The sequence below is a fragment of the Acanthaster planci genome, linkage group LG07 (assembly GCF_054643075.1).
Source record: "Acanthaster planci isolate LZ-2023a linkage group LG07, COTS_SCS, whole genome shotgun sequence".
NCBI lineage: Eukaryota > Metazoa > Echinodermata > Asteroidea > Valvatida > Acanthasteridae > Acanthaster > Acanthaster planci.
The window spans coordinates 4,744,382-4,768,679 of record NC_141783.1 but is presented as its reverse complement, the minus strand read 5'-3'; the positions used below and the strand labels follow the sequence as shown (position 1 = coordinate 4,768,679).

Sequence of the window (24,298 nt, the reverse complement as noted above, 5' to 3'; positions counted from 1 at the left end):
GGACTGTGTTACCCCTGTAGAGTATGGTTTTGGCTCTTTTGCCTTGGTCAATTGAATGGAGTCACCAAGCAAGAAAGAGTGCTTAAATAACAAGTTCATTTGCGCAGAACAAAATCAACTGAGAGACCTATAACCACTTCCTGCCGGGGACTCCGAACTCGGACAAAGGAAACAGGGCCCTTTAACAAAAGACCGTACTCCAAACAAAAGACCAGGCTGCTGGGCATTACCGACATTTTTCACTCTCAAAAGTGGTGATAATCCAGCCTTGTTTTAAACCAAGGTTTGGGGCATTGAGAGCAAGCGGAAAACCACCGGGGACAAAAGCGCTCCACCACCGCAGCGATGAGCCACACAGCACCGCTGCACGCTAATCTGGCCCCATTGAAATGAGGTCAGCAGTGCACTGTGCCAGGTTCGTGAACAAAAGACAGTTATCCAACACCGCACAATCTGGGCTCTGATAAAAAATTACATAATTTTAAAGCTCTTAACATGGCATTCATTCATAACATAAAATCAAAATTATTCTACATACTACTGAAAAACCATGCAAATATATGATCTTTGACCTTGATTTGCAGAAATGCATATCTTTTTATTGTTAGCTTAAGATGTAACCAACATTTCCAGAAAGATTTAGGATGGGCACGCTTCAGGTTTTTGAGTTATGTTCATTAAGCCTTGGCAAAAACTTGCATGTGAATTGTAAATACATTTATGTGTATAAAATGCACATGTACCTGTACATACATTTAGGATGGGCACTCTTACAGTTTTTAGTAATGTGTATTTCAACCTTGGCAAAACTGAATATAAATTAAACATACGATGTACATGTACATACATGTACATGTATACAGTGATGTGTATAGTACTATGTACATGTACATGTAGGTCTACACAAAAATCATATCACCATGGTTGTGCAGGGTACAATTTATAACTTGACTCGTGAGGTAATCCCTCTTGACCCCTCAATTAGCTAAATTGACCAGTGGCCACAGCATTTGACCCTAAAAGAGCCAGGGTATTTTGGACTACGGGGGGAGGCGATTCTGCTGCCCCACCCCCAGAACTCAGTTATCCCATGCCAAGTTTTTCTTTTTTAAACTTGGCCTGCATTTGGATATGCTCATTATCAGTACAACTGTGAAGTTTCATTTTAAACTGACAAATGGCTTTGCTATGGCCATTTGAAGTTCAAGGCCTCATTTGTGTCATCCAAATTGCATTGAGCACATCAGTGGAAAAGTATATATCTCTGGCTGACGTAAACAGGTGCTGTGTGAGAATGGAACTTTTCCTTTTGATTTTCAAAAAATGGGTGTAAAAATGACCAACAGAAGTTACTAAAAATTACTGAAGGCTTAGGGCATGAAAAAAGGGAAGTCAGGGAAGGGAGTCAGGTTGGTGTAGAGGCTCTTTCCTTGCCTTTCACCTCTGCGACCCAGGTTCGAATCCCACGTACATGTAGGTCAGCAAGTAGATTGGGTTTTCTGTCCCTGCCTGGCTCCGTAGGTTTTCCCTGGAATTTTTATTGTGGGTTTTCCTCCCACCTCTAAAACTGAACATTTCTTTATTGTCCTCTTAATTATCACTTCACCCCATTGTCATGTTTATTTTATTTATTTATATCTGTTCATCCAACAGCACATTAAGCACCAATACGGTCGTTTCACAAAAGTGCACCTCCAAGAGTTTGCAACGCGTTGGCCAATCACAATGCGAAATCTTTCGATCCTGTCCAAACATGCATAGGGTCGAAAGATTTCGCACATTGTGATTGGCCAACGTGTTTCAAACTCTTGGAGGTGCACTTCTGTTAATCGACCGTATTGGCGCTTAATGTGCTGTTGGATGAACAGATACAGATAAATAAAATAAACATGACAATGGGGTGAAAAGATTCCGACTCCCCCAGCCTCTTTTAGGGTTTAGCTGGCCACAAGCATAAACATTGCACTTAATAAAACAATGAAATGTGGTACTGACCAATGTCTCAAAGCCTTCAATTGAGCGGGGTGAGAGGGATTACCTCATAAGTCGTGTCATGAATTATACTTTGCGCTGCCAGGCTAGCAGTTTTAACTGCACACAGTACTATTACATTGTATACATGTATGTACAGGTACATGTACATTTTATACACGTATACATGTATGTACAATTCATATATTTGTAGGTTTTGCCAAGGTTCAAATGAACATAACTCAAAACCTTACAAGTTTCTATCCTAAATCTTTCTAGAAAAGTTGGTTACATCTTAAGCTAGCAATTTGAAAATTATGCATTATGAAAAATACACATTTTCACAAATCAAGGTCATATATTTGCATAATTTTTGGTAGTACATTGGATGATTTTAATTTTATTCTAGTAATGAAGGCTATTTCAAGCGCTTTAAGAGAATGTAACTTTATGTCTGTTGGTGCTTTACTTCAGGAGATATGGCTGTCCAAACAAAGCAGGTCAAGCTAATTAGTCAAAAGTTTATTAACTACTTGCTGCCTGGTGCTTTTTTTAAACGCTATACACAAAGCCGGGCGATTTGTATCTTTTCTTCTGAACTCCATAAAAGAACTGTCTTGTGGCAAGTCTGTTCAGCCAGGCAATCTTTATTGACCCTTGAGTATCACTTTCACAGCGCCTGGTCTGTATAGAGCCCCCATTGTGTGGTGTTGCATAATTCCTTCTTTGTTCCATGAAGCGGCCCAGCGGGTTACTATGCTGTGGGGTTGCTATGTGGAGGAATTGATGGTCAATACTCCAGCGTGTATTGTGTGGCGAGTTCAAGGGAAGCTGTGTCCATGTTCAGCTGGCAGTGTACGGAGTGGAATGTGTGCAAGCAATGAAGGAAAAATGAGTCATGATATACAAATTGGGGTCTAAAAGGTGTGTTTTTTTGCGGCGCTGTTACATGTAAAACCTTTGCTATTTTTGGAAGGTATGGGGTGTTTTCTGGCATTTTTTTTCGCATATCAAAATATATATTCCCCTCAAACCACCCTTATATTTTATCCCCAACTTGTCCATTTTCCCTCCAACGGGGTAAGTTTTAGTTCAAAATTGATATTTTCCCAACCCAAAATTTGATTGCCCCAAAAGTTGTAAGTGAAACCTTAGAAACCAATAAAAGAAGAACACAAGGAAATACATGGACACAAATTTTTTTATTCTCTTTTTCTTCTTGTCATATTTCTTGCATTTTCTTCTCTTCTAATTTCTCTTCTTTTCACTGAAATGGTTGAATTCATAAACCAAGCAAAATAAATTTGCAATAAAGTAAAAGGCAAAACTCATATAAAGGCGAGAACTGTAACACATTTCACTACGACCACTTCTACGACCAATACAAGGAATTTTGGTACTTTTTTCAATTGATGAAAATATAGCATGTCCTATAACCAGGACATTCATGACACTGTTTTTTGTCATTTTTTCAAAGGATGAAAACATGAACTATTTTGTAAAACCAGCACAAGGAATTTAGTTACTTTTTCAATTAATGAAAATTTAACACGTCCTATAACCAGTACATTCATGACGCTTTGTTTTTGTCTTTTTTTCAAAGGATTAAAATATGACCCAAATAGCAACACCAGCACAAGGACTTTTGTTACTTATTCAAGTGATGAATATATAACTTGTTGCAAAACACACAAAATAATGTCCATGAAAATGGAAACAAAATGTTCAAGTGTCCCTCAGTGGATGGGATGATATTCCTTGAAGCAAGGGTCGATGCAGAGGGGCGTTTGGCAAACGTTGCTCTTGAAGTGGGTTTTCTTCTGCTCCCCCCAAGAAAAGTAGAGGATGCAACGCCAGTGGAGGTCGTCGCCGTTGCAGGCCCTCTCCAAGACAACGGGAAAGTGGCAGCCAACGAAGCGGGAGTTCGTGGCTGGCGGAGCATCGTGCTGGGCCCGATACCCAGGCAGGGGCTCATTGAAGAGAAGCTCTCGGACTAGACTCGTGCGGTATTCAAGGAAGGAGAGGCGGTGACCAACGGCCAGATAGATGGCGTAGCTGTTCACCAGGCTCAAGTCGAAAAAGTAGAAGAAGAGCTTTTTATACCACTTCATTGACTTGCGGGTGGCCCAGTGATTTGCCGCTAGCTGGTCGCTCCTGTTAATGCCCCCCATCAGGGCGTTGTAGTCGATGATACAGACTGGTTTCTGCTTCTTCTCCCCCATCCAATCTCGCTTGCCGCAGCCAAGGACGTCTGCCGTATGCATTGTTGACAGCATACGGATATTGTGCTTGTCGCGCCACACCATTGCTAGGAGGAAGCCGTTCACACCCAGGTCGGCCGACTGGAATGCCATTTCGCGGCGCTTCAGCTTAACGGACATCAGGTCTTTGGGCATTCCCTTTCTGCTGGGCATGACGGTGCCGACAACATTGAATTTCTGGCTGTGAAGGCGCCTGAACGAGTCGGGACTGCTGAAGGCCCGGTCGAGAGCAAGGTTGTACCCCTTGCCCTTCAGGTCACTCACCAGGTCCATGACGACTTGGGTAGACGGCAGTCCGCCAGCGTGGCACTGTTGTTATTGAAGTACAGGGCCTGCAGGATCTGAAGGAAGTGGTCTCGCGGCATGACCGATGGAAACAGACTGGTTTTCACGAGGGGGTCGGTGGACCAGTAGTTATGAAGACTTGGTAGCTTGGAGATGCCCATCATGGCGCAATGACCGAGAAAGGCCTTCAGTTCTCTGATAATGACATCGGTCCACGCTCGCATGTTTACAGATGTCGACACAGGTCGTTGGACGGCATACCGATTGGTCTCTTCAACGATCAGGTGGTATATATATAACATCATCGAAGAACAACCTGAAGGCCTCGGTGCACGTTAAACTGCAATGCAAGCGTGGATTGACGACCCCACCAGGGCCGGTGAAGCCATACTTCAAGGGAGTGCTGTCTTCATCTTTCCAGTGGAATGATGTGGCACCGCTGCTGGTAGTAGTGGCGGACTGTTGCCAACACTTGGCGTATACAGCCAGGGGCACATCGCTGTCTATGTCGGTGCTTGACTGTGCTCTGGCAGGGGATAGCGGCGGTGAATCAGATGAGGAACCCTCGTCTGAACTCGACTGGATAAATAGCTGTCGTAGTCAGAGGAACTTGACTCACCAGATATTACTTCGGACATTTTGTCAGCGATCTGAAACAGTGCTTGAAACACTTGAAACCCCCTATGAAAAAGCTCTGGGCAGTACGGGGCGACCCCTGTCAATCAACAGGGCAAGGGCCAGCAGCGCCCGGGCCAGGTCATTCATGGGTCGCATGTGCACTGGGCGCCCTTTGTTCATACACTGATAATCCGCTGTGAGCACAGACATTGTGAACAATACTACAGCAGATTACTCTCACTAATAAAAGCGCTTTGCACTGGAAGGCTTTAGCCGCTTGATCTTTCATTCAAGGATTATACAAGTTTGATAACCCTGGCCCCAGAAACGAGCTATTACCTAACAACTTGTCTGCTGGCCCAAACTTTTGACCGAGGGAAATAAACTTGAAAAAAAACAAACAAACAAAAAACAAGCAGCTTTATTAATTTTTTATATTAGTTTCTGATTTCGGGTCCCCTGGTTCCATGTATAAAGGCTATGTACTCGAAAATGGGTCACCAGACAGGAAGTGGTTAACCCATATCTTAAAAACTAATTGACCAATTGACACAAAATTTCAGACCTGGAGGGGGGGTTCTCAAGAAATACAATCAGTGCACCGAATTTTGTTTCAATCCGTGACGGTCAGTTCCAAAAGTGTGCTGAATTGACACGGAATGACCCAATTTGTGGCTTATTGTACTTGAAATGTGCCAGCAGGCATTACAGAGGGCTCAGGTTCAAGCCTCGATCCCATCAATTTTGGTGTAATTGATATTTGATTGCAGCTGACACGCCCCGCCCAAGAGCTTCTGATGGCAGTGTGTCTAAACTGTGATACCCATGACCAGGAGGATGTGGAAGTCATAGGCCATCTCATCAAGATTCGCCTCAAAACCAAACCTCTCATCAACCACTACATGCTCAGCATGAAGTAAGTCTGTACCAAATCTGTTTTACAATTATAGCTTTGTGAAATCACAATGGTGGCTAGGCCTTGATTTAATCTTGACTTCAACTTCTTTTGTTACAAACTTCTTAGTAAATTTGGTTAGCCTTCACCTTATCAATCACTTTTAACCCCTTTTCATATTGCGCTGAAGGAACAGTTCTATTCTGAAAAATGTTGTGCCTTGACAAGTTTTTATTAAAACCATGTACCAGTGTACTTTGAAACTTATAGAGAGTGGCTTTTCTGCTTGGCTTGAGCCACAGATGAGCAGTTTATCAGCCTTTTGTTGTGAATGTACATGATGCTAAACAGTTTTGTACCTTTGTTTCATAGAGAGTTGTTAAGCCAGCATTCAGACAACCTGTCCACTCTCCTAAAGCACACCATCTACAATGAGTTGTCTAACTCTCGTAATCCCAACAACATGGCTCTCCTGGCTACTATCTTCCAGCATTCACCAGAGGCTTCGGCAAAGGTACGACAGTGGGGCAGGGTATTGAGATGGGAGTTGAAACTTCCACAACATATGTTGCCTATTTTGACAACAGATTTTATCCTTGGCTCACAATATATTTATCAGCACTGTGTTTTCAGCCTTAATGAACACATTGTGAGAAAAAATTTATAAGGTTGCTCACCCAGTCTTCTGTTGACTGGTGTAGATGTCATTCTGTTTGCAGATAATTTGTTAGAGCTCAACCAGAGTAACACTGAAATCTTTCCTTAGGAGGTTTTAGATGGCACTCACTTTCTAACGGAGACATCTTAGACTTTGACTGGGATAAGTTTACAGACCACAGCCTTCCCACAAGGAAGCAGTCAGCTTATTTGTGGCTAGTCATTCAAGGACACACTATTTGTTGATCCATGTATATAGCTCTATGATAAAATTAACTAAGGAGCTGGTTGAAAATGCTTCATATACACTGCCCTAAAGTACATTTATAAAATATAGTTTCTCCTTCTTATAAAAGTTTCAAAATGTAAATGCTAATTTCTTTAATGTTATTTTCTTCTGCCTTAAGTTTCCTAGTCTTTATCTTAGTTAATAGTTATAAATTGGAAACAGAGTGCAGTAAAAGAATGACAAAGGCGCATTGATGTGAAAATGTGTGTATATTATTGAGCCAAAACATTTCGTTTTTCAGCCGTCTTACCATACTCGGATAAAAAAGTTGAGACCGTGGTACACTTGGGTGTCTTGTATTCAGCAATCCAAGGTCACTGTCTTGGGTAACCATAAACCATTCTGGTGGGGCCTGTTGTGGCCCTCTTGGTACATGTGAACAGTTGTTCATGGTTGTCAAGTTGCAAATAAAATGTTCTCTGCAACGCGTCCAGGACAATCACAGACTTTCTTGCAGCTGAAATATATGGTTCTACCCACAGCTTGTCCAAGACAAGTTTTGAGATGTTTCCATTTAATTGTCAGAGAAACAGTGCTGGTTAAGGGAAAAAGTTGAATATTTATGTCTCCACAATCATATCATTAATCATGTAGATAAATATTCAGAAAAGAAAGAATTATATGGACACAGATCATTACTTGCCTTATAATAAATGTGTATTTTGTTTCCCCTGAAAGTTTTTGGCCAATGTGTTTCAAGACTTGCTGATGAACAGAGATGACTATCTGCGAGCCGTGAGGGCACTGTTCAGAGAGATTGTCAAGTCACTACGTTATGACCTGGATTTCCCCTCATTCTGCAGAGGTCTCATGAAGGAAAGAACTGACAAACAGTTCATTGACATGGAGGCTCAGTTTAAGGTAAATTATATTGGAAAATTCATTTAGAAAAGATTAAACCTGAAAGGAACCTAGATGGGGAGTGATACGCCTCTCCTGCATTTTCACTGATATTATTGCAGTAATTTTTTGTCATGTGAGCTTTCAAGGAGTTTTCCACAATTGTGTTGCGGTCATTTTGACACTGCTTTTGTGAAAAATCAAGACATTTTGGCTTTTTGTCAACAATCCCATTTTTTCAAGGCTAGTTTACCATTCCATTGACAAGTGTTCAGTGCACAAACTGATGAATGTGATGGTGTGAACTGTATACAGTACAACACCGCTGTAACAAACACTGCTGTGCCAAACATTTTGGTAAGCGAACATTCCCATTGGCCCCCTAGTCTTTTGTACACTTTAATACCAAAACTGAAATTTGCTCACAGAAGGAAATATTAAGAATTTGAGACTCATAGCAATGAATTCAAGGAGAATTTCAATCTTAATTGCTAAGGAACTTGAGCCAATTTGCAGTCTACATGTTTATCTTTTGTGGGTTCATGAACATGAGTGCGCAGGCGGCCATGTAGGCCAGGCCAGCCTACTGGGTACAAACACAACAGACAACTTTTAGACAGGATGTCTTGCTTTACTTGAATGCTGCAAAGGCAAGGATTTTTTACTTGGTAATAAATTCATATAAACAGATACACATATACATGTCGACATATCAGCTTTTTGACGTAATTTACAAGTATTTTCTTAGTTTCATTTGTTTCAACAACCCTTGCATGACATTTCTCATGTTGCATAGTTCAGATATGAATCTAGTGCTGTTGAATGGTTCCTGGCCTATTCATTATACTGGTAATTTGAATGTTGCAATTGGAAGCAGTGTAATGGTACACCATGTTGTCTGCAATTTCTTTGATTACTCAATGAAAACTTGATTTTACTTTGCTAATCAACTTTCAGTGAGAAAAACCCACAAGGTAAAATGTGGAAGGAATAAAATCAGAAAAATGCTTGGATTTCTGTGCTGTTTATTTGTAGCCTTGTTTATCTGTAAAATAGTCAGTTCAAGTACAAGTGTGGCCATAAATCCTCATGAAGACATCTTTATGAGGCAGGCTGCTTCATGTTTGAATGCTAAGTGCTGGGTACATGAGCAATTGAAATCAATCATAAGATGCCAAATGATGGCTATACCAAACATTTTTGGTAAGACCTTTTCTTGTTGTTATAGTGCCATTGTAGTACAGTAGAACATCACTATACCAAACACCGCTGTACCGAACATCGTCCTTGGCTCCCAATATTTTGTGCACAAAACCTACCAAACATTATGTAGTTGCAAATCAACAGAGATTCACCACAGCATACATCAGAGATCGATCCTGAACAGTAGATTCACGACTTTTAGGATAAACTAAATATCAAGTTTGTAACTCAAGATTTAATAAAAAAACAAAAATAATTAACAGATACATTTCTAGAAATGTCAAATGTGAAGGCAACGGCAAAACATCACGAAAACAGCGAATCGTATCACAAGAGGGTGCACGTCAGTTAGACAAGAGAGGATGCTATTCAACATTGCAATGAAACCTTCGGCAGTTAATTTCGCTATGCCGAGCGACCGCTGTACCGAACATTAAGCGTGGACCCCATTGTGTTCGTTATAGCGGCGTTCCACTGTATATGCCCATAACAGTGAAGCTCTCTGTCCGAAAGTACTGAAAATTCACATACATGCATGTCAAGTTAAAACAAAAAGTCATGCAGAGAATGTCCATTAAACCAAGCTCTTTGAGGGTTGATTATCAAGTTGGTTCATTTTTGAAGTTCCTGAATACCTTACAGTACAGCATGTTACAGTAACTACTCTCAGTTTACAGTTATATTTAATTTCTCAGGATCTTTGATACCAAATATGAAAATACAAGGACACATTGAAATTTGGAAGTATTTTATCGTTGTGTTATTTTTCTTGTTCTGTGTATTTGCTTAGGATCGAATGCTACTTTCCCTGGCTGACTTGATTGTGCTAGCTGCTCTTCTTAGTGTTAGCCCTGTGATCAAAGAGGCAGTAGCGGCCTACACCAGGGGCGACAGGAAAGGTTTGTTGCTGAAAGCAGAGACTGTGTTTCCTGCAATATTACTTAGTTACACATAGTTCTTATGTAGTTGCAAGAAGTGGTCACTCATCCAAGATTGAAACCGGGTTCAAATAAGATTCAGTAGCTCAGGATCCCAGGCTTGTCCAAGTTAGTTAGAAGGCTTTCCTTCGGGCAGCCCAGCCATTGATGAAACTCTCTTAACCCCTTCGCTACGGATGACTGCTACTTACAGCACCTTTGTGTGAGCATTAGTGCATACCACACATACAGTCTATTCACCATGCACCTGCTTGTTCAATGGGGCCTGCTGCTGGACAAAGCCATCCATTCATGGCATGCCACAGCCTAGCAGTCGCGGTCAAAATAATCCTGTTGTGAAGGGGTTAAATCATTAAGGATCATTCCTTTTTCCTTGACCAAGCTGGTTGGAACATCTTCTTCATACCAGCTAATTGTACCTAATTCTCCTGGGTCCTCTTGAATTTTGCTGTCTCCTAATCTGGTTCAGTGACCTTTTCCATGCCAGCAAACCCTTTATACCTTACCGTCTGAGGACCTTCACCAACCTACATGTAGTTGCAAGGCCCTCTAAAACCTTTACCCTCTAAGAACTTCCCCAAACCATCATGATAAAACAGTATAATCACATGGAACACAGTACAGTCACCACATTCAGGCCATGGTTTGACATAAACTAATTTTTCATATGGAAGTTTCAAACTCTACTTGTAGTTCTTACCATCTGCTTTTTTCTTATTTTCTAATGTGAACATAGACATGGATGTACTAAGAGGTTTTCAAAACCAAGCCTCTGTAATGCAAAGAGATGCAGTATGGTGGCTGCACACTGTGGTACCAAAGATGTTCAAAGTTAACCAACAAGACTTCAACCAGTGGTAAGGTGTTGGAAACCTAAACAAAGTGGTGTGTACTTATTGAAGCTTTCTGAAGAAAATGTTTTTAATTTCATTTGTGATTGTGATCAATGTCTGGCATTTTGGCTGAAGCACAAGTGTAACTTGCAGTGCATTACAGAACACTTTAAATAAAAATTTTGAATTAAGAGAGGCTTGTTGGGTCTAAAATCTCATATTTAGGATTGATCCGTGGTATTGCCACGTCTTTGAAGCAATAGGAATGTAAACAAATTTTCACACAGCAGCAGTGTCCCTTGGGTCTATATGTTACTTGAGGTTAACCACTTGCTGCTGGGGAACCTGGTTTCAAGCACCAGGGGTTTATACGTAGAGCCGGGGTGCCCGAAATTGGACAAAAGAGCTTGCCATGTAACAAAAGACCGTACTTGGAACAAAAGACCTGCTGCTGGAAATTGCCATTATTTTTTGACTTGCATTTTTCGAAAGTAATCTGTCGCCGTTTTTAAACAGCATACCACTGTTTTGGGCATAGCGTGCCCGTGGATTAGCACCGTGGACAAAAGTGCCCCAGGGCCCCATTGATGAGCGACACAGCACCGTTGCACGCTAATCCAGCGGCGTTTGAAAACATGTAACTTGCATTCCCTGGAGACAAAAGATATTACGCAACACTTCACAATTATGGGCTCTCTGTACAGGGCGGCAGGCCTGGCTGAAATATTCAGGAGTCAACTGAAAATCTTGAAAATTGCCTGTATGTTTGCACTGCATTTTAAAAGCACCTGGCAGTATGTGGTTAGATGTTTACAATTATCCTAGCCTGTTTTCTTTACCAGCGGGAAATATTTGTACAAAGGTGCCATTTATGTTTAATACAGATTCCTGAGATAAAGATGCTGATCATTATTTCCTCTTGTCCAAGCATGTGATTCTTTCTGTCTTGTAGCTTGCAGAAGGTGTTGTTCATGGAGTCGTCAGAATCGTACTGCAGTAAAGACAACTGGCCTCCAGAGTCTGACAGATCGTAAGCGTTCAGGGAATCTTTCCATTGGACAGTGATTGGCTTATTGCCTTGTCTGATATTTTGGGGGCATGAAAGAGATGCTGAGCTGTTTTTTGTACAAACTGTTATGATTGCTAATGCAAAGATTTGTCACACACAGTGAATGATTCTCTAATTCACCAAATCCTTTGCTCCTACCTGCATGGTTCAGGTTGTTACTCTCTCTGCTGTCAGAGGTCCCTGTCCTGGAAGATACCCTGATGAGGGTCTTAGTGATGGGCCTGTCACGTGAGCTGCCCCTATCAGCAGCTGATGGATTGGAACTAGCTGACAAGCTGGTCAAACGGGCTGCTGTCCTTTATGCAGAAGGTCAGTATTCTAAACCTTTACCTCACAAAAGTCATGGTAGACTAGGAGGCACATGAGAATATTTGTTTAAAAATTGACAAATCGAGGCAGATTCCCCCCCAAAAGATAATTTATAAGTGAATTACTTCCAAGAAACATTTTCAGGTTTTTCAATAACTGATATATTACTTCACATTGTTAAACGTTTAAAGCCTTTACTTTCTGCTCGCTGTTTTGACCACTTGACAGAAAGTATGTTGATGGTTGTAGGCTGACTCCCATCATGAAGTCATCAAAAGATAGTCTTTGTTTAACCAGTCATGTACCTTTATTCTCTTTGAAACTGTTTTCATTAGACTTTCCAGTGCTAAAGGTTGAAAGGATCCAGCTGATTGATGCAGTACTCAACTTGTGTGCCTACCATCACCCTGAAAATATCCAGCTACCACAAGGGTAGGCTTAGTTTGCTATTTATATCTGCAACAGTGTTGTATTTATATAACAGGTTTTGCCCTTACCCAACGTATATATTAATAAACACTGTATGCTCAGTGCTTGTCTGAGAGCTTGCGAAAAAAGTCACAAGCTACTCGGGTGGGACTTGAACCCACGACCTCCTGCTTACTAGTGCAGATGTCTCAACCGCTCGACCACCAAGCTTGCCGGGGTCGGCTGGCCAGTCCGAGTCAGGTGAAGCAGCAGGTACTGCGAACTATTTTCAAGCTCTCGGACAAGCACTGAGCATACAGTGTTTATTAATAGATACGTTGGGTAAGGGCAAAACCTGTTATATAAATTAACATATCCCCAACGCAAAAATACATCTTGAAAACAGTGTTGTAGTCGAGACGGTCACAAGACCAGACACAAGATCATGCCCAAGACCAGACACAAGATCATGCCCAAGACCAGACACAAGATCATGCCCAAGACCAGACACAAGATCATGCCCAAGAGCAGACACAAGATCATGCCCAAGAGCAGACACAAGATCATGCCCAAGACCAGACACAAGATCATGCCCAAGACCAGACACAAGATCATGCCCAAGACCAGACACAAGATCATGCCCAAGACCAGACACAAGATCATGCCCAAGACCAGACACAAGACCATGCCCAAGACCAGACACAAGATCATGCCCAAGACCAGACACAACATCATGCCCAAGACCAGACACAACATCATGCCCGAGACCAGACACAACATCATGCCCAAGACCAGACACAACATCATGCCCAAGACCAGACACAAGATCATGCCCAAGACCAGACACAAGACCATGCCCAAGACCAGACACAAGACCATGCCCAAGACCAGACACAACATCATGCCCAAGACCAGACACAACATCATGCCCAAGACCAGACACAAGACCATGCCCAAGACCAGACACAAGACCATGCCCAAGACCAGACACAAGACCATGCCCAAGACCAGACACAAGATCATGCCCAAGACCAGACACAAGATCATGCCCAAGAGCAGACACAAGATCATGCCCAAGACCAGACACAAGATCATGCCCAAGACCAGACACAAGACCATGCCCAAGACCAGACACAAGACCATGCCCAAGACCAGACACAAGATCATGCCCAAGACCAGACACAAGATCATGCCCAAGAGCAGACACAAGATCATGCCCAAGACCAGACACAAGATCATGCCCAAGACCAGACACAAGATCATGCTCAAGACCAGACACAAGATCATGCCCAAGACCAGACACAAGATCATGCCCAAGACCAGACACAAGACCATGCTTGAGACCAGACACAAGTAACAGGATGAACAATAACAAAGGAATGCTTTTGTTGCATTTCATTTGAATTCAGACTGGAAGTCTTGTGCTGGTCTGTGTTGTCTTGTGAAAGTCGTAAATGGTCTTGACTACAACACTGATCTGCAGTATCTTTTGGCCTTTTGGGATAGGTTCAGTTTCGTGTAATTGCAGTAATGAACAGATATTTTGTGAATTTCCCAAAGCTTTGATGCTATTTGATCAACAGTTTATTTGTTCTAACCTTCCACAATTTCATGACGACAGACTTTGTTCAAGGCAATATGTAACAAGTAATAGAAGCTTAGTCATTTTAACAAGATCCATCAAGTTGTCTATCCATTGGCTAAACAGCCTCGTAATCCCGGCCTACCAAATACCCAAGGACCCACTAGTGTATCCAGGTTTAAAGTTGGGAGGCATTTTGGAGATGTTTTCTGAACAATTCACATTTTGTTAATCCATTAAAGAATTCCCAAAAGGAAATACTGATTTTAAACATTTTGTTTGTGCTCTCAGTCCTAAAAAAAGCAAAACCTCTCCAGGTTTTCTCCCCCCAGGATACGGCAACAGTGACGTCATCCACAGGACTAGCTGCCATTGTCTTGGAATTGGCAATACTTATTAAATAACATTGTTAAAGAGTTGGCCATAATTTTAAAAAGGATTGAATACTTCATGTTGTGAAGTTCTCTTTTTTGTGATTTTTCCAACTTTAAGATAAAATCTGGCTTTCATTTTTACAGTTACACACCACCTAGTCTAGCCATCTCCAATCTCTATTGGAAAGGATGGATCTTACTGGTTGTTATCACAGCATTCAATCCCACCAACATAGGTGAAGTCACTTGCCTTATTTCTTCGTTGACATTTAATTTTTTTGCTGTCTGTTACCAAATCTAATAGTTTTCTTGTGAAAGTTATTCTCCCTTTTATCATTTCTGGATGATTAATTTTCTTTCAGTTTTAGTACAAATTTTTGAATTGAGCACCAAGTGAAATGAGGAAGAGATGAAATATTTTATTCATCATTGCTTGTGGGGTTGATCATTCAGACTTTTGAATTGTCTGCTCTTGAAGAGCAAAGCACACTTAAACCACTAATAATCCTCAACAAAATTTGCATGCTGGCTGATGGCCATTAGGGTTTTTGTTTTTTGGTCAGAATCGGGAATGAAATAAGTATAACCAAAGAAATTTGAAGTATGCACTGAAGCTGGACCATTATTTCCTTGTCAAATTGAGCCTTTAGGTTTATTTACACACCAGCTGATTTATTTAGAATCTATGTGCATTGCATATCATTTGCTTTTCCTTGTTTATCCAACAATTGATGCACCTGTCATTAATTCATTTTACACACTCAGTTACTTTTTAAGTTGTTGTATTGTCTAAATGTACTGTACACTGTGCAATGGTGGTTTTATGTTTTTGTTTTTTGTTGTTCTGTTGTCATAGGTCTAGCAGCATGGGAGCGTTATCCAATGCTACGTTGTTTCATGGAGATGGTCATGACCAAGTAAGTACATGATTGGAATTTCTAGGTTTTGAGTCCTCAAAAAATTGAGAATTTTTCTGGAAAAGTAGCATTGCATTTTTTTGTGTGGTGAATTTTTGGGGGGTTTGGATATGTTGCTAGCCGTAGTTTTGAGGAGCTGACTTTATATTCAATAAAGCACTGTGTGATGTCATTACCTGTTGGTTTATGAAAGGACAATGTCCACAGCAAGTGTTATCCATTGCTATCTTTTCTTTGGCAGCAATTTCAAGTTCCCTCCACCAACTGCAGCACCTGATGAACGTTCACAGGAAGAGGTGAGAGCAAGAGAACTCCAGGTAAGAATTTTTCTCCTTTCTGCCCAAGGAATAAGAAACCAAATCTGGTCAAGGACTGGACATGTACGTCCATTTCAGATGATGAGTCTATAATCAATTGCATCTCTGTTCTTCAAAACTACTTTAGTATTTACATGTAACAATATGTGTTGAATCAGCTTCAAGTTCCAGCCTAGCTTGGTAGTGATTCATCTTAGTACTGTCAGAATCATGCATTCGTGCAGATTTCCATAATCCTGTACACTAGCCTGTTGGAGTTGACTAATAATTGTTGAGGAATGACTGTGAGAAATAACTTTGGATGATTTGGATATTGTGTGTTTCAGTGCAGGTAATGGTAGTAAATAGCTACTGACTGGATACACTGAGTTGATTAGTAGCTGGTGATGTCCTGTGTAATTGATCGTCTGTTACATAAATAGCAATTCTAGAAATTAGGTAGGAACACAAACATCCTAAAAGCTAAGATTAGATGCACCTACTCCAGACTGGTTCGAGGACAGTGGGCTATATTTGGCACACAGATTTTATAAAGTTGGTTTTGTTAGTAGGTGATATGCCACAATGTGTGTGTTTTTTCTCATGATAGGTGATTGCTCTAGAGAAACAAGAGATTCTTGAGTTTGAGAACCACCTGGCAAGAGTTGCCATCACTGACTCTAACAGTCTGCTGCTGTCCCAGGTCATACGTATGGATCCCAAGTGAGTAATTCACAAAACAGATTTGAGTAAAAAAAAAATGAGCCTGATCTAATTTTAAACTTAACCACTTGCTGCCGGGTGCTTTTTTTTAACCGTTATATGCGCTGCCGGGCGGTTTTTTCATATTTTCGTTTTTCAAAAATCTTCAAAAATTCATATCTTTTTTTTCTGAACGCCTAAACCCCATAAAATGGGTGTCCCGTGGCGAGTCTAGCCCTCACAAGCAACTTCCATTGACCCTTCGGTTTTGCGGCCACGCCGCCAGCTCTGTGTAGAGCCCCCATTGTGTGCGTTACATAAGGGCTCGTTTGTTCCGGGCCTTGGCCCAGTGCGTTGCTATGCTGCCGTGTTGCTATGCGGAGCGATTGACGGTCAAGACCTCAGCGTGTATTATGCGGTGAGTGAATGGGAAGCTGTGCACATGCACTGGGCTTGAGTGAATGGGAAGCTGTGCACGTGCACTGGGCTTTGTCAACTGTTCAGTGAGTGCGGGCAATGACAGACAAATGAATTCATGCTGTAAAAAAGGGGTCTAATTCGTGGCGCTGCTGCGTGTAACTTTCGCTATTTTTTGAAGCTATTAGGGTTATTTTCTGTTATATATTTTCCCATCTACCAAACTTATATCCCCCCCAAACCACTCTCATATTTTATCTCCCAACTTGTTCATTTTCCCTCCCATAGTGTAAGATATTTCCCTTCCCAAACTTTATTTCCCAAACCATTTCAAGTAAAATTTAGAAACCAATAAAATAAAGTACACATAGAAATACACACAGACAAATATTTGGAGAGAACTTCTTTTTCTCTTATTTTCTTCTTGTCATTTCTCTTGTGTTTTCTTTTCTCATTGAAGTAGTCGAACTCATAAAAGTAGTAAAATAAATTTCAACTCTTTCTAATCGAATAAAAATCAAACACCGGTGCAAGGAATAAAAAGTACTTTCCAGAAACTTTGTCTTTTTCGTCATTTTTTTCACAGGCTGAAAACGTGACCACCTAGTAAAACCATTACAAGGAAATGTGCCACTTTTTCAAGAGATGAAAATACTACATCCTCAAAGCAGTACGTTCCAGAAACTTTGTCTTTTTTGTCGTTTTTTTCAAAGGTTGAAACTATGACCACCTAGTAAAACCATTACAAGGAAATGTGCCACTTTTTCAAGAGATGAAAATACTACATCCTCAAAGCAGTACGTTCCAGAAACTTTGTCTTTTTCGTCATTTTTTTCAAAGGTTGAAACTATGACCACCTAGTAAAACCATTACAAGGAAATGTGCCACTTTTTCAAGAGATGAAAATACTACATCCTCAAAGCAGTACGTTCCAGAAACTTTGTCTTTTTTGTCATTTTTTTCAAAGGTTGAAAACATGACCACCTAGTAAAACCATTACAAGGAAATGTGCCACTTTTTCAAGAGATGAAAATACTACATCCTCAAAGCAGTACGTTCCAGAAACTTTGTCTTTTTTGTCATTTTTTTCAAAGGTTGAAACTGTGACCACCTAGTAAAACCATTACAAGGAAATGTGCCACTTTTTCAAGAGATGAAAATACTACATCCTCAAAGCAGTACGTTCCAGAAACTTTGTCTTTTTTGTCATTTTTTTCAAAGGCTGAAAACATGACCACCTAGTAAAACCATTACAAGGAAATGTGCTACTTTTTCAAGAGATGAAAATACTACATCCTCAAAGCAGTACGTTCCAGAAACTTTGTCTTTTTTGTCATTTTTTTCAAAGGCTGAAAACATGACCACCTAGTAAAACCATTACAAGGAAATGTGCCACTTTTTCAAGAGATGAAAATACTACATCCTCAAAGCAGTACGTTCCAGAAACTTTGTCTTTTTTGTCATTTTTTTCAAAGGTTGAAACTATGACCACCTAGTAAAACCATTACAAGGAAATGTGCCACTTTTTCAAGAGATGAAAATACTACATCCTCAAAGCAGTACGTTCCAGAAACTTTGTCTTTTTTGTCATTTTTTTCAAAGGCTGAAAACATGACCACCTAGTAAAACCATTACAAGGAAATGTGCCACTTTTTCAAGAGATGAAAATACTACATCCTCAAAGCAGTACGTTCCAGAAACTTTGTCTTTTTTGTCATTTTTTTCAAAGGCTGAAAACATGACCACCTAGTAAAACCATTACAAGGAAATGTGCCACTTTTTCAAGAGATGAAAATACTACATCCTCAAAGCAGTACGTTCCAGAAACTTTGTCTTTTTTGTCATTTTTTCACAGGCTGAAAACATGACCACCTAGTAAAACCATTACAAGGAAATGTGCCACTTTTTCAAGAGATGAAAATACTACATCCTCAAAGCAGTACGTTCCAGAAACTTTGTCTTTTTGTCATTTTTTTCAAAGGTTGAAACTATGACCACCTAGTAAAACCATTACAAGGAAATGTGCCACTTTTTCAAGAGATGAAAATACTACATCCTCAAAGCAGTACGTTCCAGAAACTTTGTCTTTTTCGTCATTTTTTTCAAAGGTTGAAACTATGACCACCTAGTAAAACCATTACAAGGAAATGTGCCACTTTTTCAAGAGATGAAAATACTACATCCTCAAAGCAGTACGTTCCAGAAACTTTGTCTTTTTTGTCATTTTTTTCACAGGCTGAAAACATGACCACCTAGTAAAACCATTACAAGGAAATGTGCCACTTTTTCAAGAGATGAAAATACTACATCCTCAAAGCAGTACGTTCCAGAAACTTTGTCTTTTTTGTCATTTTTTTCACAGGCTGAAAACATGACCACCTAGTAAAACCATTACAAGGAAATGTGCCACTTTTTCAAGAGATGAAAATACTACATCCTCAAAGCAGTACGTTCCAGAAACTTTGTCTTTTTTGTCATTTTTTTCAAAGGTTGAAACTATGACCACCTAGTAAAACCATTACAAGGAAATGTGCCACTTTTTCAAGAGATGAAAATACTACATCCTCAAAGCAGTACGTTCCAGAAACTTTGTCTTTTTCGTCATTTTTTTCAAAGGTTGAAACTATGACCACCTAGTAAAACCATTACAAGGAAATGTGCCACTTTTTCAAGAGATGAAAATACTACATCCTCAAAGCAGTACGTTCCAGAAACTTTGTCTTTTTTGTCATTTTTTTCACAGGCTGAAAACATGACCACCTAGTAAAACCATTACAAGGAAATGTGCCACTTTTTCAAGAGATGAAAATACTACATCCTCAAAGCAGTACGTTCCAGAAACTTTGTCTTTTTTGTCATTTTTTTCAAAGGTTGAAACTATGACCACCTAGTAAAACCATTACAAGGAAATGTGCCACTTTTTCAAGAGATGAAAATACTACATCCTCAAAGCAGTACGTTCCAGAAACTTTGTCTTTGTCATTTTTTTCAAAGGTTGAAACTATGACCACCTAGTAAAACCACCAGAAATGACATATTGTTTTACACTAGATAAGTGGGGCATCAAGTCAAAACACACATGAAAAACGCAAAATATAATGTCAATGAAAATGTCCATGAAAATAAATGTCCAAAGTGTCAATTAGTGGACAGTGTGGTACTCCTTGAAGCAGGGGGCGACGCAGAGGGGCTGGTGGCACGTGTCGCACTCGAAGTGCGTCTTCTTTCGCAGACCATGGGAAGCGCAGAGGACACACCGCCAGTAGCGGAAGTCGCCATAGCTGGTCCTCTCAAAGTCCACGGGGAAGTGTTGGCCAACAAAGCGGGAGTTGCTGACTGGTGGAGTATCGTGCTGAGGGCGGTACTCGGGCAAGGGCTCGTCGAACAGCAGCTCACGGACAAGACCCAAGCGGTAGTCGAGGAAGGAGAGGCGGTGACCAACGGCCAGGTACACGGCGTAGGTGTTCACCAGCGTCAAGTCGAGCGGGTAGAAGAAGAGCTTCTTGTACCACTTGAGGGACTTACAAGTTGCTCGATGATTTGCCGCTAGTTGGTCGCTCTTGTCAACGCCCCCCATCAGGGCTTTGTACTCGATGACACAGGTCGGTTTCTGCTTTTCCTGCCCTGTCCTGTCTTGCTTGCTGGTGCCACGGATGTCTGCCGTATGCATGGTGGAGAGTATACGGATGTTGCGCTTGTCTCGCCACACCATGGCCAGGAGAGAACTGCTGACACCCAGGTCGGCCGACCGGGACGCTGTTTCGCCCCGCTTCAGCTTGACGAACTGCAGGTCTTTCGGCATCCCTTTTCTGTTCCCCATGACGGTGCTGACGACGTTGAACTTCTGGTTGTGAAGTCGTCGAAACAAATCGGGACTGCTGAAGGCCCGGTCGAGGGCAAGGTTGTAGCCCTTACCACTTAGGTTGTTCACCAGGTCCATCACCACTTGTGTAGTTGCTGGGAGGTCTCCTTTACTTTGGCCGGTGTAGATTTTGAAGTTGTAGCAGTACCCGGCGGCACTCCCGGTGCTCTGGCACAACTTGTACATCTTGATGCCGAAGCGGGCCCTCTTTCTGGGGTTGTAGGTAGCGAAGCGGAGACGCCCGTAAAACTTCAGCAGGGAGTCGTCGACGGAAATGTCCCGTTGAGGAACGTAGACGGTGGCAAACTTCTGAGCAAGATGGTCGACGACTGGGCGCACTTTGAAGAGGCGGTCGGTGCAGTCATCTGGCATGGCGGTGTTATCGTTGAAGTGCAGGGACTGCAGGATGGCAAGGAAGCGATCTCGGGGCATGACGGACGGGAATAGGCTCATCTTCAGTAGTGGGTCGGTGGACCAGAAGCTATGAAGGGTGGGGTGCTTCGCAATGCCCGTCATTACGCAAAGGCCCAGAAAGGCCTTCAGTTCTCTAATGTTCAGATCAGTCCATGATCGCATGTGCGCCGATGTCGTAGCGGGCCTCTGCACGGCATACCGGTTGCTCTCTTGCACTATCTTGTTGTAGAGAACGTCGTCAAAAACAGTTCAAAGGCTTCACTGCAGGTCGAGCTGCGATGCAGGCGGGGGTCGACGGCACCACCATTACCGGTGAAGCCGTACTTCAGCGGTGTACTGTCTTCATCTATCCACTGGAACGGTGCGGCACTGCTGCTGGTCGACGCAGCGGTCTGTGTACGGGACTGTTTCTTGCGCTTGGCATATACCGCCAAGGGTACATCACTGTCAATTTCTGTACTTGACTGTACTTGAGCAGGTGACGGCGGTGATGAAAAAGACAAAGAAACTTCGTCTGAACTCAGATAAAACTCGCTTTCGCTGGAAGAACTGGACTCTCCGGATATAACTTCAGCCATGTTGTCTGTACTCTAAATAACACGATACCCAATATGAACACACGCGAACACTGTAAGGCGTTTTTATTCTCAAGCAGCGAGGGCCGTGCCCTGTCAGTCAACGTGGCGAGGGCCAGCAGCGCCCGGGCCGGGTCATTCATGGGGCGCAGGTGCATAATGAGCCCGCACAACCCGCGCTTTGTCTTTGGTGCAGTGCAGCGATAATCCCCTGCGAGCGCCCGGCCGCGCGAACAAATGCGCTGTGCTAAACAATACACGGATTACCTTCGCTAATTGCAGCGCTCTGCGCTGAAAGAATACAGGGATTGATTGGCAGGGCCCAGCAGCTCTCAGGAGCTCGTACTTTTATTCAAGGCTTTGATAAGTTCGGTCACCCCGGCTATAAAATAAGTTCGGTCACCCCGGCTATAAAAGAAGTTCGGTCACCCCGGCTATAAAAAAGTCACAATTCACCGGCCGATGATGGCCTAAACTTTTTAACTGACAGCCCGAAACTTTTTTAAGAAACGCCCAGCAACTTTTTTTTTTTTATAGTAAAGTTCCGATCTCGGAGTCCCTGGCCCCAAATATAAGGCCTATGGCTCCGTTACCGGAGCCCCCGGCACGAAGTGGTTAATAATGTTAGGCATGATGGCAAAAAAGATTTTTTTTTGGTGCGCCGCGAGCTGCCGTGGCGTCCCATAGCACATTTTTCTAAGTCACCTGTCCACCTTCTACATGCAGTGCAGCGCGGCACCTAAACCAGTCTCCAGCTCATTAAATATCCCTATTGTGCATTTGCTATTGTTATGTTTGGTGCACCGCAGCGCGCTGATGTCCATTGTGAATTTCGGCCACAGAGTGAGTCCTGTGGAAGTGTGGGATTTAATTTCACGGTCTGAGTTAAGTCGTTTTCCTATCTCCAGATCTGAAAATGATTCAGCCTTCAGCTCAAATAGACCTCCAATTCCAATGAAATGTGGTCAGTGCCCTGTGAGCAGGAGATAGATGTACAACAATTGTATTTCCAAAATGTAAATTTTTAATTTGGACAGAGGTTTGACGACATTAACGACAACACTATTTCAAATAAATTCTCTGTCTGACCTTATAAAATGTATATTCCTAGGAAGTAATGGGGCCAGCTGCCTTTTTAGGGGATACGGCTCTTGATTGACAATGCCTGTCTCAACATTTCATTTTATTTATAAACCTAGACCACGTGTGGTTTTTATTTTCCCCGCGACACCGCGTAATGATACCATCCAAAATATCACTTCCTTAAACAGCATTTATGTATAAAACCACAGTGGTTTAATTTTTTTCCCTGCCCACGGCATTCTTATTTTATTCTGCGCAGTCAATCCACCAAAAAAAATCATCCTCCCCATCTCAGCATTTCTTTATCCCAACCTGGATCATGCCTGATTTTAATGTCTTCCCCGCCCCACCGTGTACTCGTTATTTTTATTCCGCCCCTGCCCATCTCAACATTTCTTTATTCAAACCTGGATCACGTGCGGTTTGAATTTGTTCCTGTTCCACTGCATTAAACATTATTCAGAGAGGTTTTATGTATATTCGGAATGGAAGAAGCCACAAGAAATAGGGCAGACATGATGTACATTTCATGTTGACTTTTATTACAATGGCAGAAAAGTTATGACATTTTGATCATTGCCAAGTAATTTACATATTTAAAAATCCAAAATACATGTATATGAAGGTAAAGTTTAAAGCAATGAACATTCGTTATTATAAAATGTGTGCATGCTTCAGTACAACTTTACGTGCAGCTGCAGATTGTCTTTGATGCAGAGTATTATAGGCCTAATTATCATTAAAACCCAAGTTTTACAGCCATTTGCCATAAACTGCATCCTTCATGGACTTTAGGAATGTGTCAGAGTTGGTTGACATCTGAAACTCTGTGCTGGCCTGCAGCATAGTTTCTCGAAATATTGGATCATGCTTCATTGCTTTCTTGGATACAACTTTTCCACCCTTACAGAGAAGTCTCCCCCCGTGGTAATCATGTGTGGTGAGCTCTTCTTAGCTTATTACCTTAGAAAGTAATTTGAACACAAGCTCCCTCGCACTTGATGACTTGTCGAAGTCATCTAAATAATCAATCTTCGGAAGGGTATGCGTGAAACCAACATTTCCTATCAAAACTGTTTCATCGTCCAACTCAACAAACGTGGCTTTGGACTTCTCCTCTCTCTGAGCACCGATGTGTTCTTTGATGAAGTCTATGTCCTTTTGCTGCTTGTCCAGTTTTTCAATTATTGCAATTAGAAGTTCTCGGGAACTAAGATTGTCAAATCCCAACTTACACTTGGAGAAACTTTGTTGGGGCTCATCCATCTGCGACAAATCACTGAAGTTCATTGCACTGAGAAACTGAGAATCTGAGAAGAGGCCCAGATCCTGATCTGCCAGTTCCAGCAGAAGTGATACAGGCTTGGCTAGCGGTGCTGATGCAGGCCTCACTGGCAGTGCTGGTGGGGTGATGGAGGCCTGGCTGGCGGGGGATGGAGGCCTGGGTGGCAGATGTTATGCAGGCCTTGCTGGCGGGGGTGATGGAGGCCTGGCTGGCAG

The 24,298-nt window shown here is 41.9% G+C and overlaps 1 protein-coding gene across 1 annotated transcript in view; it reads left to right on the top strand.

Annotated features, from left to right (window-relative positions):
* The window catches only part of LOC110989478 (integrator complex subunit 1-like), a 70,723-nt gene that overhangs the window by 10,695 nt on the left and 35,730 nt on the right, over positions 1-24,298 (top strand). The window contains exons 8-19 of the mRNA XM_022253874.2: positions 5,906-6,051; positions 6,403-6,544; positions 7,655-7,837; positions 9,810-9,918; positions 10,694-10,814; positions 11,743-11,820; positions 12,011-12,168; positions 12,504-12,600; positions 14,677-14,768; positions 15,389-15,449; positions 15,691-15,766; positions 16,356-16,468. Of these exons, the coding sequence (XP_022109566.2) occupies positions 5,906-6,051; positions 6,403-6,544; positions 7,655-7,837; positions 9,810-9,918; positions 10,694-10,814; positions 11,743-11,820; positions 12,011-12,168; positions 12,504-12,600; positions 14,677-14,768; positions 15,389-15,449; positions 15,691-15,766; positions 16,356-16,468 (1,376 nt within the window). The remainder of the gene's footprint in view (positions 1-5,905; positions 6,052-6,402; positions 6,545-7,654; positions 7,838-9,809; positions 9,919-10,693; positions 10,815-11,742; positions 11,821-12,010; positions 12,169-12,503; positions 12,601-14,676; positions 14,769-15,388; positions 15,450-15,690; positions 15,767-16,355; positions 16,469-24,298) is intronic.